Below are 19,556 nucleotides of genomic sequence, written 5' to 3' on the forward strand. Positions count from 1 at the left end.
GAACATTTTTTTTCATGGTTGAAAGGTGAATATCAACTGTGTAGTGGCCACTGAGGAGCTCAAAGGAAGGACACACAGCCTGATATATGGCACTGCCTTGAAGTTTGGGGCTCTGCAGTCCCAAGCACAGGGCTGGTTGAGGGCTCTCTGACCTTGAACGTGCTGCTCTGTCCTGCCTGATGCTCCCAGGAGGTTTCTGGCAGACGAAAACAGCCCAGCCAGAAAAGTTGATTGAATGACATTTCTGTCCTGATGCTGGCTACGGGGTCACCCTTCTTATTAAAGTTAGGGTTATTGATAGCTCTTCAGGAGTCTGTATAGAGTTAATAAGTGGTTAGCAGATGTTAGAAGCATATTGCAGATATTAGTGGTAGATTGGGATAAATCCATCAGTGGATGATGCTGCTGGTGGCTACAGACATGAGCTGAGCACTGCCTCATCGGCTGAATATTCAGCAATCCATTACCTGCTAACTATTTGCCTTTATTAAGCCTTGTTTAACTCTCTGTTAACCAGCCAGAGTCCCTCTCTGGGAAAATTGGCCTGAAAAAGCACCAAGTACACAAATCTCTTGACATCTCTGCCAGAACCTTGGCTAGCGAGTAATTTGTACATCTGATTCCTGCCTCTGCTTTGAATCCTTTTCAGAGCAGCCTCCTCAGCCCATTTCTCCAATTTATTAAGCCACTTTGTCCTTGGAGTGGTAGAGGCACAAAAAGGTGATCAAAGAGGAGGTGGAAGATCAAATATTAAATTTCTGAATGTTTTCTGCTAAGTGACAGCGAGGGAGCCAGGAATTGAATGTCCAATATTGCCGCTTTCAATGGCTCTCTCTTCCAAATGTCACCACGTAAAAATAAAACTGAAGGGAAAGGGAAAAGCCAAACAGCAAGAGGGACACATCACAGCTAAATGACACACACCCCAAATGCTGGAGTGGTTTCAGTGGCTTTTATGGGAGCTGCTCCCATCTTGGCAAAGTTAATGAGTAGCCAGTTTTCACTGCCTGCTGGGTAATGTCAGGTCTAAAATACGGTAAAGCCTGTCTGAGGCAGCCACTCAAGGGAGCAACAAATACAGGTTGCAGGCAGAGACGGCTCAGAATTGCTCTCCACGGCCCTGGTCCTTTGCAGTGACCAAGGAGCTTGTCTGCTGAACAGGGAAAGATGACAAAAGTGGTGTGGAGCCGTGTCCTTTGCTAGCCAGGGAGTTGTTTCTGCTTTTCTCTGGTTGCCTCTGGCTCTTGGGGGCCCTGTCCCTCCATCCTAAGGGAGGTCAGTGTGAGGGTATCCCTCACTAGTTTTCTTCTACATTGTCAAAATCTTCAGGCATTTGAACCCCTCGATTCAGCCTTAATTTGGGATTTGCACAGGATAGGAAGCCAGGGAAAAATTCTGCTGTGAAATTATTATCTGAAATAGTTACGCAATTATTATAGACCTGCTACTGACATTTCTGATTTTCTTTGTCTCCTACCAAGCTGGCCTGTGTGACCTGGTCTGCAGCTCAAATTTCTGCTCTATTGTCAGTCTTATCTCTGATTAAGCCAATCATGTGCAGATGAACCAGCATGACCCAGAGGGTCCCATCATTTCCCAGGGCACTCCTGGATCCTGCACTCAGTGCCCACCCTCCTGAATCACTGGTGGCTGTGGCCTCTAATTACCTGTGCTGTGGCCAGTTGGGATGTATTTGGGAAATTGATAGCTTGGCATGATGATGAATAATTCCTGCAGCTTGGTGGAGATGGGATGAGTTACAGGTCAGTCCCTCTCCTGGTCAGGGAGGGCAGTGGAGGAGACTGTACGTGGATGGGATTGGACTCAGCGTTCAGGAGAGGAACATCTTTGTTCCACAGCCATTTTGGTAATCCTGCCTGGGGTTTTTAGCATCTCTGTGCAATACTGGAGTCCTCTGCACCTTGAGGATGTTCTCCCTTGCACCTGCATGCAGGGTTTTGGGTCCCAGCAGAGACTATCTAGAGAAGAGCCCACAGGTGGCATTCAGTGATGCATCCTGGTGGGGAGGGCAATGGAGGAGACTGTACGTGGATGGGATTGGACTCAGCGTTCAGGAGAGGAACATCTTTGTTCCACAGCCATTTTGGTAATCCTGCCTGGGGTTTTTAGCATCTCTGTGCAATATTGGAGTCTTTTGCACCTTGGGGATTAGCTCCCTTGCACCTGCATGCAGGGTTTTGGGTCCCAGCAGAGAATATCTAGAGAAGAGCCCACAGGTGGCATTCAGGGATGCATCCTGGTGGGATGGCATGGGCTGGGAAATATTTCCAGGGCACAAAACCCAGACAGTGCCTGCTGACACCCTGGGTCTCATAAAACAGAGTTGGGAGCAGAGGTTTGCCAAATGCTGCCCATCCTTCACCCAGGAGGACCTGGTTTCCTCTGGGTCAGCTGCTGGTCCATCTACATTTCTGCTGAATAACAGAGCTGGCTTGGGGGAGCGTGGGTGGTGGAATGTCGCCCGTTTCCATGGCATCTGAGTGCTGCTGCAACGCTCCAGCTCGGGAAATGGGGCCCTGTTATTATTCCCATTAGACAGGTGGGAAACTGAGGTGTGGGGAAGTCAGGAACCAAGTTGGGCTTAGTGATGCTGTCACTGTTTTGGGGACACACATCTCTAAATGGGGCATGGGGAGGGTCTGAAAAGCCAGGGACGTTGTTTTCCCATTTGAAACAGGTACTGAAGTTCAGATAGGAACTTTTCAGAAATGTTTTGAGGACTGCAGTTGTTTGTAATAACTGCACTGGCCTTCTCTGACTTTTTAAGCCATGTTGTGCCTCTTGTGTTTGCTTTCATTTGTTTATTTATTTATTTTGATAATCCCCACTTCACTGAAGGGATCTGCAGTGAAGGAATTAGTGGCCTGTCAAGGCAATTTCTCACCCTCTTTACCCAGGACATCTGGTTAGTTTACATTAGGGATACTTCAAAAAATAATTGTTTAGAGCCCACAATTCATTTATTATTCACTTCAAAATATTTGTGTATGACTTTGCGTCTTTTGAGTTTTCTCAAGTCTTAGTCAGTTGACATTTACTGGAATTATTTTGTCCCTAATTACCTCTGCTTTTGATGAAAGAGAATTAAAAGCATAATCAACATCCCCAAAGTATCTGAAGCCAGACAATTGCAGAATGGGTTCATTCCCGCCAATCCTATATATCATAAAGACAGCTTTTTTTAATCTTCTTATTTCTTTATTGTTTATTTATACAAAGCTCATTGTATATTTTACTTTAGCATTTTTTATACATATTTCATCTGTTTCTCTATGACATTCAGGATGTTTATATTAAATTTCATGCTCACTTATGCCCAAGCATGGTTTTTGCTTAACTGACTGACACAGCTTTAAGAACCGTGGATGGTTACATATTGTGTTTCCAGTTTCACTTGGTTTTTTATTATTATTTTGAGCCATTTCCAGTCATTGTAACATGCCGCAAGTGTATTGCACAGACACTATTTAAAATACCCGTGTCTTGTTAAAAATAATAAAGGTTTAAAGTGTTATTCTTGCAGTATCTTTAGCTGGTAATGACCTTTCTATTGCCGAGCACTGAGGTAAAGGAAAGACACCGTGGTTCTTTATTACCAGAGGAGCCTAACTAAGCTGCAATTGCCAATGTCAAATTGCTTGCGAGCTGTTTGACCTCCTATTTACTTCTAATTTCTGCAAGCTGTTAGTAAGAGCTGCACTAAATCAACCTGTCATTTGATTTCGCCTTTTGCAACCATCACTGAAAGATTTTATACTTATGAGCATCGCAGAGGAACTGCCTGAAATGGCTTGAGAGAGAGTGTTGGAGTTTACAATGAATGTGGGAATGTTTGAGGATATAAAGGGTAGAAATTACAGGGTAAGGGCTATGGGAGGGGAGAGGAGCTGGTGCTTCTTTCACAGGAGAGGTGTGGGAAGCAGCAAGGAAAACATGGACCCAAAGCAAGATGTCACCTGATGGGATTCCACATTTATTCCTACTCCGCGGTTCCGATTATGGATTTACACAGTTTGTTCTTTCCCCTAAGTGCTGGGGCTGCAAAATCAAGCTGCATTCACCCTGCTTCTTAGCTCATCACTAATAATAAAGATCCTTCACCGGGAGTGGAGTTGACAGTTGTGCTGAGGACAGTCATCGCGGGGGCCGCACCGCGAGCGAGGACACGTTATTGTTCGGCGTGCACCACTGTTCCCACATTGTACAGCTCCTTCAAAGGCCCTCAGAACGCTGCTCAGTTGTTCAGATTCTCAATACCTCTGGTAGGGAGCCAGCGTTCAAGGTTTCCTGCAGTGGGGGAAACGGAGGCAAAGGGAGGATGAAAAGGGAGATGGGAAACAAAGAGGTGATCGTGATTCCTGTCTCCCAGTGGGGTGTTGGGACTTGCTCCATAGGAGACTTAGTCCCGAGCTCTGCTGTTGAAAGTGTCTTGATTCCCCTCTTTTGCAGCAGAAATGTGAGCCTGAGGAGTGCTCGTTGTTCTGGTGTGTGGGTGCTGGGTAATGGCACCAGCAGCTTCTCCTGAGCAGCTTTTCCCGAGCATTTTTAAGAGCCTGATGCTGTGCTGATGTATCTGCACTTGCAAAATAGCAGCAAAAAGTGTTGTACAGAAAACTGCCTCTATTACAGTATTTACTGATCTATGTATGTATAAAACCACTGCAGAAGGAAAAGCCATAACAGGCCCCTTTAACAGGTATTTATGGCCAGGTCCTGCTGTAGTGTTGTTCCCATTCCTCTTCCTGTCTCCCAGGAGTGTTTTGCAGACACAGTTCTTGGAAAAACAGCCCAGGGAGCAGTGTGCTTCATATTGGCACGGTCACTTGGCTGGATTTTGGGTGCAAGGTTTGCCTACTCCCATAGGAGGAAAATAAGTACTTTAGGGAAGCCTCTGTGTGCGAGGCCTGCTTCTTTCACAGCATCAAAAGGAGGAGACCAACAAAAGGCAGAGCTGAATAGCAGATAAAGCTGGGAAGAATAATTCCTGACCTGTTCCATTGTGAAGATAAGTGACATGTAAAACTGGGTCCATATTTAAGTCTGAGGAAGCATTGGTTTCCAGGGATAAGGCCATGCTCTGGCCAGCACCTACTGAAGTGTTGCTGTCTCCCCTAATTGGGCTGTTAAACCCTAGGGGAGCAAAATCGTGGTAATGACCTTCCTGGAAACAAAGCTGCAGAGAGGAGGAAGGATGGGGAAATGTCTCAGCAATCTGTGACCGAGTGCTTAGCACCAGGTGCTTGGATGTGGAGAAGCTGAGGGTGAGATCTGTCTCCAAAGAGATGGCAGCGTTGTGAAAACACACTGAAGTAAATCACTGCTCCCTAAGCAGAGCCAGCCCCCATAAATCAACAATAATATCTCAGCCCTCGCTGAGTGCACGTCTGAGACACTGCACTCAGCTCCAGTCACCACGTTACGAAGGAGGAAATTACAGAATAAGAGAAGGTGAGAATTAGGGCAATAGGACCACAGCTCTGTGAATATCAGATATTTTTTTCATAGTACTTCTGGACAATTGGGGTCAGATTGGTTTTGATTTTTTCTATAAAATCAAAGTAACACCCAAAATGAAATATCAGACAGTAGGGGGGAAAAGAGCCAAAATTGCTTGAAAAAAAAAATCTTGCTCTTCTCCAGACATGCTTTTTATTTTTCTTGAAGTCAAAACCCATTCAGTGGGCTTGGCATAATTTCACTCAGAGTTTCAGCAGAACCTGGGTCAGATTTCTGGTGGTGCCAGTTCTCCCTGGCTTGAACTCTAAAATACATTGGAATAGGGGCAATGGATGGAGGATCAGACAAACGTGGACCTTCTCCTCTGTGTAAGATGGAAAGGGAGAGAACAGCTGCTGGATGTTGTGGCAGAGGAGAGCAGGTCTGGCTGCTGCTTTGGTGGGAGTATCTTCATAGGAAGAGTTGGTTTGCAATGCAAAGAGGTCGTACAAGGCAAGGGGGCAGGAGAATATTAAAAGTTGATTTGGTGCATGCAGCTGGTCATGACTTCAAGTAAGATACAAAGAATTAGGTAAGACGTGAAATGCTGGAGTTTCAGAACCAAGGAAGGGGTTCTGTCCTGTGAGGAGTGGCTGAGGGAGCTGGGAAGGCTCAGGGGAAGCTTCCTCACTCTCGACAACTACCCAGTGGAGGTTGGAGCCAGGTGGGGATTGATCTATTTTCCCAATTAACAAATGACAGAGCAAGAGTAGATGGCCTTGAGAGGAGGTTTAGTTTGGGTATTGTGGAAGATGTCTTCACCAAAAGGGCTGTCGAGCATTGAACAGTCTGCCCAGGGGGGTGGTGGGGTCCCATCCCTGGAGGGATTTAAGAGACATGGATGAGGCACTTGGGGACGTGCTTTAGTCGTGGCCCTTGCACTGCTGGGGAAACAGTTGGACTCTGTGATCTCAGAGGTCTTTTCCAACCCAAATGGCTCCATGATGAGCATTTCTTAGGAAGATAGACTTGCCCCATGGGGCAGCTTGACACCCCTGGCCATATTTAGCCTGGGTGAGTGGCAGCAAAACCCAAACCCTGCTGCTCTGGGGCCTGGGATGCCGTGACTTTCTTAGCAGCAAAGGTGGGAAAGGCTCTACCACTGAGTGATCTGTTCATAATAAGGTTCCGTTATTAATGCTCAGTAATGACCTTGCTGGGGCACAGTTGAGTGCCTTGTCATCTGTCCTGATCTTATTAGAGGCGTCGGCGGGATTCGGTGTGTGCCGGGCTCCTCTTTATCTCGTTGCTATCAATACCGCGCGCAGTCATGGGGGCCCCGCTCCCAAGGGCCTCCCATATGTCTGAAACCCTCTTCGTGACTTGCTATTTTAAGAGACACATTTATAAGAAAAAAATAGACAGTTACAGTAGACCAACAATGTCTTTCCTATCACCAGCAGATATATCAGAGATAAAGTACCCTGGCTCCTTCCTTTTTGCTGGTGCCACGGAAGGGAAGAAATCTTGGTGATTCATGGGCTGGTGGTGGCTGTTGGCTCCAAGGCCTACTAATCACAGGTATTAATGGAACCAACTGGAGAAGTGGGTCAGTGCTCGGCCTGAGTTAGGAGCAGAGCGTGTCACCAGGAAGAAAAACGAGGGGAAAGCTCAGAGATGATGTTAGCAGAAGGATTTCTGCAGTCAGAGCTTGGGAGAGAACCAAGAGCAGAAAAGACTCTGGTATCTCCAGGGCAGATATGAGCAAACATCTTGTGCTGCTGTAAATGGGAGAGAGTGAATTGCTTGCTTGATTGTAAATTTAAAAAGATAGCGTGTTTCTATCAATAACTGGAGGCTTAAATAATAGTCCTTGGTCTGACTACCAATCTCCTTTCTCCATTTAGGGAGAAAGTCTCTTAGAGCAGCAGGGAGAGTCTCCACGCAACATCTTGTAGCTCTATCTATCACCTGCCTTATCAGTGGGTGTACTACAACTTCTTGCTCCAAGTCAGCTTTTTCTTTGTCTCTTCAACCTCTTCTCGACTTCTATTTGTGGTTTTTAAAATGTTATTTCCAGGCAGGCAACATGATAGCTCAGCCTGAAGCGTTGCTCAGATCCAGCCCTTGCAAAGGAGCTGGAAGCAATGCCATGGGTGTTTTTGTGTTTGGTTAACAGGATCCACACCCATGTCCATCCCAGCATGGTTATGGGAGTTTCTGGGGGTCTAACAAAGCTGAGGTTTCCTCCTTTTAGCCACTCCTTTGTCTAAAAGGGCTTGGTAGCATTCTCAGCATTTACCTGCAGAATGTTTTGTGTCCCATCGCCGGCTTTCCGCTGAATTTGTTGAAGTGAGGGAAACCCATATGGTGGGGCCTTGCTGCACTTGGAAAATGGGATTCCAACCAGGAGCCCTCCCATTGCTGCCTCAGCCGAGCCATTTTGTGCCCTGCTGCCGCACTATTAAAATAAGCACGAATTGAGAATTAGTGCAGCACAGTGGAAGGGACAGGCAAAACAAGTCCGAGGCTCCAAACAACAAATTATTCTTGAATCAAACATCTCATTAATGGCTGCAGTGTCGCCACTCTGCTTTGCATAATTAAGTTTCATGGGGCGTTACAATTAACAGTTGTGCCGCAATGTAGGTAGGAACAATCTCTCGTTTATTTACCCTGGCTGTATCTGAAAGTGCTGTGTGGTGAATAAGACGCATTTACAAGTAGATTAGGGTGCATTCTGGGTCATAAATTGAGTAAGGCTGTAATTGCTTTCCAACAAAGGAGAGCTGCAAATAAGACAGGCCGCCTCTCTTTTTTTTTTTCCCCTCCTGAAACCCCTTTTTTCCTGTTGATGTGTCTGAAAATTCTCATCCCCAGCTAAATAACACAGTTATGGCATTGAAAACCTTGTAGAAGCTTTTTCAACTTGACAGCTCCTACTCTGTAATATTTCAAGGCATATTTTCCCCCTTCTTCTTCTCCCTTCTTGAGTCTCTGCTGCAGAGACTTGTTTTAAAACCACATATTCTGGCTTTGTATATTATCAGTTAAATATCCGCATGTGCATCCACGATGGGGAGGGAGAGAGGGGAGATGCTTGGGTTTCAGGCACTTGGAATTAACTGGGAAAGAAGCCAAAATGTCATTAGAAGCTCTTGGATACGGCAGAATGCGAAGCACCTCCAGTCTATATTCAGATACGAAGCCAGGCCCAGGAATTAAACATTTATCAAGGCTGGGGGATTAAAGCCTGACCACAAATACTCTTCTTGGTGAAGGGCTTTCCCTGCGAGGAAGGAAGGATCCAGAGAGTTAGCAATGCCGATTGCAGGCTGTTGAGGAGCAGGAGAAGCTCTCTCCGCCTAGAAACTCTCTAGGCCAAATGAGCTTTTCTTGCTTCAAATATTTCTTAATCGTACTTTCTTATAGGATTATGAAGAGGCTGGTGGAGAATGTTAAAAAAAAAAAAAAGGGTTTTTTTTCAGCCCTCACGAGTATTTCTCGGGTGGTTGGTAAGACTTGGAGCCGGAGTAGCTCAAAAAAGGGAGAGAAAGATTCAGCTCCCAACCAGATCTGTTCATCCTTATACACTTAAGGAAAAGCTGCCATTTCCTCCTAAAAACCCATTTGTCTTGCAAATTTCTATAATGAGCAGATTTTGGAATAAATACCATGTAATCTGCAGTGACAGTTCTCTCATTTCTTTTTTATTAGTTCAATCTTCTCAGCATCTGAAACACGTAGCAGCGGAGTCTCAGAAGAGGTTCAGGCAGCTCTGTGGGAGTTTTTTTAACACCTTGGCACACAACTCTGCCACTCGCTCTCCCATGGCATCGCTCCCCTCTCCGTTACCTTCCATTTATTTATTCAATTGTGTGTTTTAACAGCATCTGTCCATAGCCCCAGGCATCCTTTTAGTCATTTAGAGTACACACAGCCATGCATTATCCAGACGTGCCCCATCCCAGCATACTCAATTCCTGCAACAGCCTATGGAGCAACAGCTGGATGGGCACAGCCTCCTTGCTTGCTTTTCCATGCTTCCAGATGCCTGTGGAAAAAAGGGAAGGGCTTCTCATTTATCTCCAATTAATATTTATTGTATTCACGAGGAAGATTTTTTTGATTTAGGTTGGCAAAGATGGAATTTCTTTGTCCTAGAGAAGGTCAAACTGGTCTTTGTGGAAGGAAAGGATGAATAGTAGTGTTTGTCCCATGTCTGTGGTCTTGCCTGGTGGGCTGGAGATCAGGTAGGACATCCCCACCTGGAAGGATGAATTGCTGCAGCTAGAGATTGGGAAAGATGGATCCTGAGCAGTTTTTTCCCTTGGAGCATGGAATCGGGGCTGATTTGAAATATTTGGTGGCATTACCTGTTTGAGAATGCAGAGATGGAAAGGTTGGTGTCAGACTTTGACCAAGGATGGGTAATTTTGTTGGTGGGAGAAAAAAAAAACAATGTAAGAAAGAGCAGGAAGCACCTTTCTGTAGGGATTTAAATTTTGGGATGGGAAGAGGCAGCTCTTGCCTCTGGAACTCAGGCCTGTTCTACAGGCTTGTGTGGGGAGGTTGGAAAAATCTGAGACTGTGAGAGGCAAGTAAGAAAACAAACAGCTTATAGGATGGCCTTGTGACCCTGAGCCGTTCAAGCTGACCTTTATAAAAGTGTATTAAAACCTGGAGTTTTCCCCTTCGTGTTTTCTGCAGTCTACAAGTGAATTACAAATTCCATCGCTTTTTAAATGCGTTGCGTTAAAATACTTGGTGAACTTTAACTTTTTCTTCTTTTCCCTCCTAGGTAAGTGGCATTTACCTAATGTTGAAGTACTTGAAGGTCCAGAGCGGGGATGTAAAACATCCTTGCCCAGTTGAAGGTGACTTGTCAGGTAAACCCAAATCTTTTCCTTCCTTTTTTCACCCCATGTCCAACCCAAGCTGTTTCCTCTCTCTTTGATGTTACTGAGGCAGGCTGATAAGCAGGGGAAGGGCGTGAAGGTGTGTGAGCTTCATTTCCAGTTCACTGCTTTGAGGAGCTGAGTTGCAGTTTGGATTGGCAGCTCTGACTGTCTCCCTCAGGGTTGAGCATCGCAGTGCAGCAAGGTGTGAGGTTCAAAATCCCCTGGAAAGGTGAAGGTGATGCTGAGCCACGCCGTGCTCAATCCAGCCGAGTATTTCAGCAACGCTGGGAACTGTCACGGAGCCTGTTGCCATCACACAGTTTTGGAAAGCTTCAGAGCTGTGTTTCCAGAAAAATGATGCTTGTGCTTGCTCTCACCTCCCTCTGACCTTTCAAAGCATGGTGCCTGCCTCTGCAAAAAAACTGTCACGTGCCTGACTTTGAAATATTTCTCTCGTACAGTGATTTTCACACTCAATAGCAATTCAGAGTGATTCTCTCTCTCAAAACCTTTCAGCCCCAAACCCTCTGTGAGCTGGTATTTTCTTTGCTCAAAAGAGTACCTCTTGTTTTCTAATGAGCCCCAAAAAGCCTGGGTGAGCCACAGCAAGAGCCACCCAGGGCTGGATGTGCTGAGCCAGGTCTCATGGTGTCGTATAACTCCCGGCAGCTCATTCCCTGTGTGTCACTTTTCCTGAGGTCGCTGTATTATCTCACCCTGGCAGATGCAGCGAGGTAGAAATACAAGGCTATTTGCAATGCAGTTTATTAAGACATGTTTTAGAGGTGGTTTGAGGGAGCACTGGCTGGAAATGTTAATCATCATCTCTGACAATGTATTGACCTGCCTTCTGCCTTACCCCGCTGCCTCGGGAGCCGGGGGGGTGCGGGCTGGGATATCGGAGTGCTGCAGCCGTGCCTCCCCAGCCCCTCCTGCACTGCTGGCACACGGAGGAGAAACTTTTTGCCTGGTGAAAGGCAGCTCGTGAGTAGTGGGGAAGGCAAAGGAAAACAAGCATTTATTTTACTTTTTTTTTTTCTTTTACTTATTTTTTTTTTTTTTTTTTTGGAGCTGGTAGATTTCTTGCTTGGGAAGAGGGAGTAATCTGGCTCCTGTGGAAACAAATGACATTGCACGACTGCCTTGCTGCCTTCTCCTGCTCCGCCAGAAAAGGTGTCATTATTTTTCCCCTTTTGTTTTAGACTTCTGTGAACCAAAAGGGCTTGAGGATTTTAATGGTCTATCTCAAAGATTGAGAGGCCCTTTATATGTCAAGCCACAATCCCATCCTAGGCTGTACTGGCCTCTGTTTGATTTTATGAAGCTTATTTTGGATAGATGGTATTTTTATAGCTCCTGCCTTGCTTCACCGATGGCCATATTGATGTAGCGCTACAGGACAGGGCTAATAAATAGTTTATAAAACTGTAGGTTCATTCTCCCAAGTGATGTAGGGCTGTGTCTGAGCAGACTGCAAATCACCATCCCGGCAATGCTGGGCCTCCATATGGTGCAGCCCTGGGCACACCGTGGGGAGGGAGGGTTTGAAGCAAAGCACAGCTTGCTCCTGCTGAAACTGCTCCAAACTTCCCCTTGCAGCGATGGTGGAACAGTCAGATCTGTGTTGGGTTCAGCAGCAGGAGCATCCCTGCCTTCATCCTGCCCATGGGCCCTGTGAGGGTGCCATCACTTTGGGAAACTTTTCCTTAAGCTCCCTAGAGCAAGTCATATGATGTGACATTCCCATTAAGAAAATTTGGCTGGCAGCACCTTCCTCCTGTATGGCCCTTCCTAAGTCTTTGAGTGAAATACCCTGAGTGATGTCAGTCTGGAGTGCAAGGTCACTTCAATCACCTGTATGTGACCATGGTGTCAGTGAGGGCTGTACCTGTGGGCTTGGTAGGAGCTGCCTCAGACCCAGCTGGAGCCCTTGGGAAACTCCTACCCTGTTGTTTTACTCCTAAATGCTCATTTAAACAATTGCCTTTGAGTCAGTTTTAAGTCTGAGGTCTGGTGTCTGCTTGGCCTGTTCTTCCTTCTCCAGATCTGTGTTTTCCCTTGTCCCTGGGAGCAATGTGTGTGTGAAAACCTTCAGCTGGCTGCTGGCATCAAAGGCTTTCTCCTGTTGCTTCCTTTTGGTATTGGAAATATGAGCCTCCTTCATTTCTCCCACTTTTCCATTCTTACAATGCTCAGGATGAAAAGTCAATGAGGTTTACTCTGCCTGGATGTTGGCAAACCCAGTAATGGGATCCTAAAAGGGACACAATGCATCATTATTAGCCCATGTGGAAGCTAGATTTGGTTTCTAGGAACAGAGGAATTGATTCAAAAAAGAGAAAGGAAGCAGTGAGGGTGGGAGATGTACCCACACACTTATACATTGATTTTTGCCATGCATCCCCTTCATAGTCTGGGCTTGCTTTGGAGGGGTCTCTGGGCAGTAACTATCCAAAAGAGCTGTCCTGTCACCACTAAGGACTTTATTCACTTGCAGATATAGCTCAGAAGGAGGAAAAAAGCAAACCCAGCTCCCAGCCTTCCCCGCACCCACTGTCCACACCCCGCCAGCATTTGGCAAATGAGAAAAAATTAAAGCCATATATTTTCCTGCTGTGCTCAGTTACCACGTTGTCCTTTTCTTTGGAAAGGAAATGCAGTTGGGAAGACATATGGAGGTGCTTGTTCTTCTTGTTGCCATGGGTATGTCTGTGGTGTCTTCAGACATGCGGCTCTGGGTGCCCAGTTTTGGCTTGGTCCCCTCAGCTCCACCACTGCCAGATGCTTGTCAGGGGGTTTAGGTCCACATTGCCAATTCCCTCCTTCTCTAAGATGCCTCTTGTACTATTTTAGGATAATTTTCCCTGTCAGCTCTATAATTTGAAGGTTAATTTGGATATTACTATTCTATTACTACTGCTCTGAGGTTCCTGTGCGGGCTGCTCGAATCACTCAGCAACTCGTATGTCTTTAGGTGCCACAAGCCTGGCTTAGGGACACTCAAGCTGCTTCATCCAGGGGGATCTTAAAGCACCCATAACCTCCAAAAATGTGAGGGAATGGCTAGGCAAGAACCAGAGTGACTCTGCAGAGGTGATGCATCCAAATTTGAGATCTCCTGAAAGACCTCTTGGAGTAAGTTTGGGCTTTTGAGGAATAACTGGATAAGTGGGTGATAGAGATACAGCACATGCAAAGATATACCGTGTTTGATGCCAGCTTGCACAAGGAAAGGTGGGAAAGGACCCATGAGGCTGCTGTGTCTTTTAATTTGTTCCTTGAACCAGTCTAGGACAAATTGTCGTGTTGGTGTAGGAAACCTTAGGCTATCCCTGCTTGTTTTGTTCCTCATTATAAGTACCTTACAGTTAACTTTAAAAGACTTCATTCTCCAGATAGCTCAGCTGAATGGCTTTTTTTTCCTTTAGTACTGAGCATAAAAGAGAAGTGCAGCCCTTCAAGCTCCACAGTGGAGTTCAATGAGAGAGAGAGATTGGGAGTCGATGCATTTATTAGAGCCATTAGGGCAGAGGAATGTGCACGGATACATTGCCAGCTCCACGCTTGGAACTGGCATTTTTTCCCTGGATTTAGATTGTTCTCAGTATTCCTGCGCTGATACAGGAAAGTCCCAGCATGGGATGATGAGATCAAGTGCACATTGGTAGCAAATGCAATTTGTAAAGCGTTGGTTGGATAAATGACATTGTGTATAAAAGAAATGTTGCAACACAGCCCTACTAATGCAGCCATGTGACACCAATTTAATGCATTTTCCCCATTAAGCTGCTTGTTCAAGACATCTTTCGACCATTTCGAGTGCAGCAGTGGTGTGTAAGGCCTCTATTTTCTGAGTATTACTCATTTTGCAGCTAACAGATGTCAGTGTCTATTTGTCCCTTATGGAAAAGTCCCTTTAAAGTTCAATAGGGATTAAATTTGTCAGGCTCTATAGAAACATAACAGGATTCTATGGAAATTACTCTGCAATCCTATAGAATGTAATAGATAATCTCCTCGTCTCTGGAGGTATTTTAACTCTTGCATAATTGCAGACCAGAATAGAAAATCTCCATTAAATTCAACGAGATGGTTCACAAAAATCCTATAGGAAAATGATAATTTTCTATTAAAATCACTAGGACTTTTTCATCAGCACGTTGGTATTCATAGAGAGGTTTTATTCATTTGCCAATCCTACTAAAAAGTGTTTTGTCAGGAGGCTGATACTTGCTTTGTTCTAGGGAACAGTGATTTGTGCATAAACGATGCTTATGTCCAATGCTCGTATAATTTATGGCGAGGCACTAAATTCCCTTTCAGAATAACTGGAGCAGGATGAGGCTTTAAGCCCTGCAGGGAGGGGAAAAAAAAGAGATGTAGCCAGGGATTTGGAGAAAGGGTCTGCCTGTGAGGACCACCCTGCTTTTGTGTTACACAGGTCGCTGGAGCCCACAGCGGACCCAGGCAGGGTGTTGTGATCACGCACGGATGTGCCACAGTCACAAGCTTGTCCCTGTCATCTCCCTGGCTCCGGCGCTCCTTATCTAAAGTGTTCAGCCCAGGATGCTGCAAATTAATGTTGGATTGAAGCTCTGTTTCTGTGAAACTGCCCGTGGCTGGTTTGAATGGCTCTGTGCTGCCTCCTGCATCAGCAGGCTGGTTTTTCGCGGTGTGGCCTGGGTGGTGGGGAGCAGCCAAAATGCAGGGCTTTGCTCTTGGAGGTCACTGTTGCTGGTGGAGCTCAGCCAAGACACGGCTGGAGCAGTTAATTATGGAGAGAAAGCTCTGCTTGGCCGCGGGGGGTGCGAAAAGCCACCCCTTGAAAGGATCAGCCTCCTTTTCCTCCAGCCTTGGAAGGTGCTGCTGTGCATGTTGATGAAGGCAAAGCACCCAGGTCAGCAGTGAAATGCTGTCTGCAGATGGATCATCACTGCTTGAGACACACACAGAGGCCACCCCATGAGGGACATGGGGGTGGGTGATGCTCTGGGGAGCAGGTGGGGCTGTGCCCATAACCTCTCTGGGGGCGATGCAGGGAGGTGAGCGATGCTCTGCAGCCTGACACAGCAGCGTGATTGCTCTTCTTCTGCCCGTCCCTTGTGTAGGAGGATGAGTCATCTTGAGAAGGGAATTGTTAACTCCTTGGGGGGTATTTACAAAGATAATTCTTCGAGGAAGGTTGCTTTGTTTTGGCAAGACGTGCTTAGAAGGACTTTCTTACAAGGATGGTGAATTAACTCCTCAGCTGAGCATCAGCTCCCTTGGTGGCATTGCAGAGGGGACAGTGTCCTGCCCTGTGGTTGTGGTGGCCTCAGCAAAGCCCTGAACTAAGGGCTAGTGCAGGTTTGAGTTTCATTCTGAGGGCTTGAACTCAGTACGGACCTAGCAAAACTTTGGGGCAGATCCCAAGGTTTTGGTCCATAGGTGAAACATGTCACAGATGCCTCCCTCCCTGCAGTGGGGAACAGCTCAGGAAGAATGTCTGCATAGCAGGGCTGGGATCAGCTGATAGAGCTGAGAAGGTCCATGGCCAGGGGAAATTTAATGTCATAGGGTAAAGGTCAGGATGTGCCTCAGGATGGGGCGATGCCTGCAGAAACCAGGAGCCAGCTCTAACTCCCAGTGCCTGGGTTCCTTTGCACTTCCCCGGTGCCAACACTCACAGCTCAGACTATAAAAATCAATTGACACAACATATGTAATGGTCTCATTTACTGGCGAATAGAAATGTGTGTAAATCTGGCATTAAACATGAGTTTACACTGTTCCCCTTCTTGGGAGAGCAGTGATTGACGGCGCTGTGTAAATGACAGGAGTATGCCGGTAGAAGCTGGGAAACATTTACCCTTCGGAGAGCCATGTGTACATTGGAGGATTGCCTCGCCTCGCCGGGCGTTAAACACATCTGGAGGGATCACTTCTTGCACGGTTCCTTGCTGTTGCTTACAGTTAATACCTTTTGTGGCAAGAAGCAGTGTGTGGAGAAGCAACCCTGTCTTCCATAAATTATTCCCAGTGTTTTCATCCCTCCTGAGCCATGCTGTTCCCTCCTAGAAGGTGCTGGAGCAAAAGCTCCTGCAAACCCTTGGTGTAGCAGCAGGTATTCTTACTCCAGAGGCTGGGATGCTGCCTGGGTGAGTAGGGGCTGGCTTCTCTTGCTGTGCCCGTTAGCCAGCTAGTCCGAGAGAAAATTCAATAACAGCCATTTGAGATTAAATTCTGAGCACTTGAGCAATCTAAAGCCAGCGAGGAGTCGGTGTCTCAGCAGTCAGTCAAATGGTCTGGGCTGTCATCTTATTAGAGGGAAAGAGAAACTTTGATTTAACCCCAGACCCTTAATTTTCAATAATGTTTCCTGATTCCCACTAGCTGTTACCATTTCATGAAATCTTTGGGTTCTAAAATTTGTGACTTGTGCTCACAGTTTGGACTTCCCAGGGAATTTTCTTTGACAAGAGGATCCGTACAAATCAATTAATGGAAGTAGGGGTGGAGAGCAGTGGGTTGTGTGGGCGTTGGAAAGAGATGCTGGAGCAAACTCTCTGGGATGAAAGAAAAAGGAGTTGCCATTTGCAGTGTCAGTGGATAATGGTGTAGAAAGGGAAAAAAACAGCCTAAACCTCAGAACTTGATAAAAAACCTGACTACAGTTCTTCCCAGCTCCATGGGTTTTACAGCTTTGAGTCCTGGTGTGGATTTAACTTCCCCCTGTCCCTTCGTGCTCCTCCTGCGCTGTGTTCAACTGCTGCCATCTGATCACAGCCTTCCAAAATATTGGAAATTAATTGGAAGCTTAAATACTACTTTGGCCTTTTACTCTGCTCCAGACTGAGTGAAGTAAAGGTTTTATCTCATCAGAAGGACATCTTCCTGAAGAAGGGGAAGTTGTTCTTTTTCCGCTGGAATCCATTTTCCTTTTAATTGCGCAAAGCCCCGGCCCCTTGCCAAACGTAAGAATCAGCCACCAGCCTTTTATTTATGTAACTATACATTTATTTATATTATTGCAACTTCCCACCTTCTGGCTGAGGATGTTTTTTACCCTTGGAGGCGAGCTTGAAAAGTAATCCTGGGTGCTCTCTCCACGTTTCTCCTGTGCCTGGGAGCCGCACGGGCAGGCAGCGCAGAGGTGTGAATTAGATTTCGGTGTCGCGGCGCAGGAGTTCTGGTTTTGCCACCTTCCCTCTTCAATGCAATCCTTCCCCAGCTCCTCTCACCTCCTTCCCTGCTATTCTTCCTGCATTTATTGCCTTCATTTCCATAGCTCGTCTGGGGCTGCATTCTCCTAGCCCGCTCCCCTGTAATGTGTGACCCAGATAGCGCTTTCTTTCCGGACAAAGCCATAAACAATGGAATCCCTGACAATGTGCTCGGCTGCTGCTCCACACTGAGTGGGGCTTGGATTTAGCATTAGGGAAATATTCTCTCGAAACCAGATTATCTCAGGTACTCCATGCCCCCTATTACCATAGGATCTGAGCGCCTTGCGGCTTTTGAAGACGCTTATTTTCCCGTTAACCCTGTGGCGTTATCCTTTTTTATAAAAGGCTGGGGGCTGAATCATCAGGAGTGTAAGGAAAGCTCTGGGCACAGGGCCTGGAGTGGCTTTTTTGGTAGGATTGCATTGATTTTTGGATACTTAAGCTGGGATGAATTACTGAGGCGGCTGGGCTGAGTAAGGTGCTGTGGAGTACTAACATCAGGACTATTTTGTGCTGTGCCCCTGCCATCATTTTCCCATCACTAGGAAAAGCTGATATTCCCTCCCCAACTGGTGGAAATCGATAGAGCCCAGCTCCATTGACATACATGCAATTGCCCCATGTCTGTGAAAATCTGAGACCTTCCAGAAGCTCCAGAGTCCCTTAAAAATCACGTTCTCATTCTTGATGGGAAATGACCATGTCCTCGTTGGTCCCATGCACTGGAGATGTGCTTCCCCCACCTTGGCAGGGACAGTAATTTACAGTACCATGCTGCTTCCTTTATCTCCATTTATACTCTCTTAATGGGGTTGGGAATCCACAAATTCCCTTTTACGCTGTTCTGAACGAAACCTACTAAACCTTAATCATGGTTTGGGGAGTAGTAATTCTTTCTTTTATATGGCTCTCTTTTATTTTCTCTTATATAATTTTTTCCTTTAAGAAAAGATCATTAATCCATGTTTCTGAGCCTTCCCATCAATCTATAATTGAATCGTATAAAAAAGACTTGATTTTACATCCGTATAAGAAAGAATTCAATTCTCCTTAATGCCTGTAGATTTATAGGTCTAAATTTCCAGATTTCTCTTAATTTTATTTTACTTTTAATAACCCAGCTTGTCTGGACTTATCTAAATTATTAGTGAACCTGAATATGCTGTGATCTGAGGATATCAGTTATCTTTTCCACAGAGGAAGAGCCAAAAGCTGAACAGGCCTATCTCTCCGGGAAAACAAAACCACTTCTGAGAGCTGCCTAACCTTGGTGTGCTGGGAAGCCCCTCTCACCGGTGCCTTCAAAAGGTGCTCATTTAATTGTTGCATTTTTAACACCATCTTGCCCTGCAGGGCTTTCCCCTCTCAAGTCTCCTCTCTGCTATCACCTCTCCCTTTAAAGCACAGAGGGAGCCGCACAAAGGGAGCAGTCGTGCCTTGCTGGCTTGTGGGGCTGGGAGGAGAAACTCTGCCTTTCCAGCCCCATCTCTGCCACCAGAGTTGCTTTTAAACCTGGGCTGAGTTGCTGCTGTTGCCTCGTTCAAGGCATCTTCTCTGTTTAATGCAGCCTTGGATGGGTTATACCTGCTGGGGGTGGGTACCTGGTGCTGTCCAGTCCAGATTTTGGAGGAGTGCAGCTTTCAACACAGTTTTAGCCCATTCAGAGGGATTTGTTTTGTGCCTGCACTGATGGGAGAGGGAGAGAGTGACGAGTTAATTTCACTTTATGTCTTGGAGTCCTGTGCCAGACAGTGCAAAACACGACTGGGCTTTTTATTGTGTTGTTGGGGTCCAGCTGGACTCTCTGGGAGTGTAAGGCCTGCAGGGATGCCATGGCTTTTGCTAATTTCATAATGCTCCTAAAAAAAATATGGGGCTTGGATTGATGGAAAACCTCCAGTGCTGTTGGGCTTGTACCCTGATAGCTCAGGTGGCCCTGCTTTTAAAGCTAAATGGTGTCAGCTGAAATGTGATGGACTTTGATTGTCCTTGT

General features: G+C 46.2%; 1 protein-coding gene across 3 annotated transcripts in view; it reads left to right on the plus strand.

Annotated features, from left to right (window-relative positions):
• Positions 1-19,556, plus strand: part of OPCML (opioid binding protein/cell adhesion molecule like) — a 310,187-nt gene that overhangs the window by 67,540 nt on the left and 223,091 nt on the right. The window contains exon 1 of one of the 3 annotated variants that reach the window (XM_063178493.1): positions 10,264-10,346. The exons of the other annotated variants lie outside the window; for them this stretch is intronic. Coding sequence (XP_063034563.1) covers positions 10,277-10,346 — 70 coding nt within the window. The 5' untranslated portion in view covers positions 10,264-10,276. Of the gene's footprint in view, positions 1-10,263; positions 10,347-19,556 lie in introns of those variants that run through there. 3 annotated transcript variants of the gene reach the window in all.

The sequence above is a fragment of the Melospiza melodia genome, chromosome 29 (genome assembly GCF_035770615.1).
Source record: "Melospiza melodia melodia isolate bMelMel2 chromosome 29, bMelMel2.pri, whole genome shotgun sequence".
NCBI lineage: Eukaryota > Metazoa > Chordata > Aves > Passeriformes > Passerellidae > Melospiza > Melospiza melodia.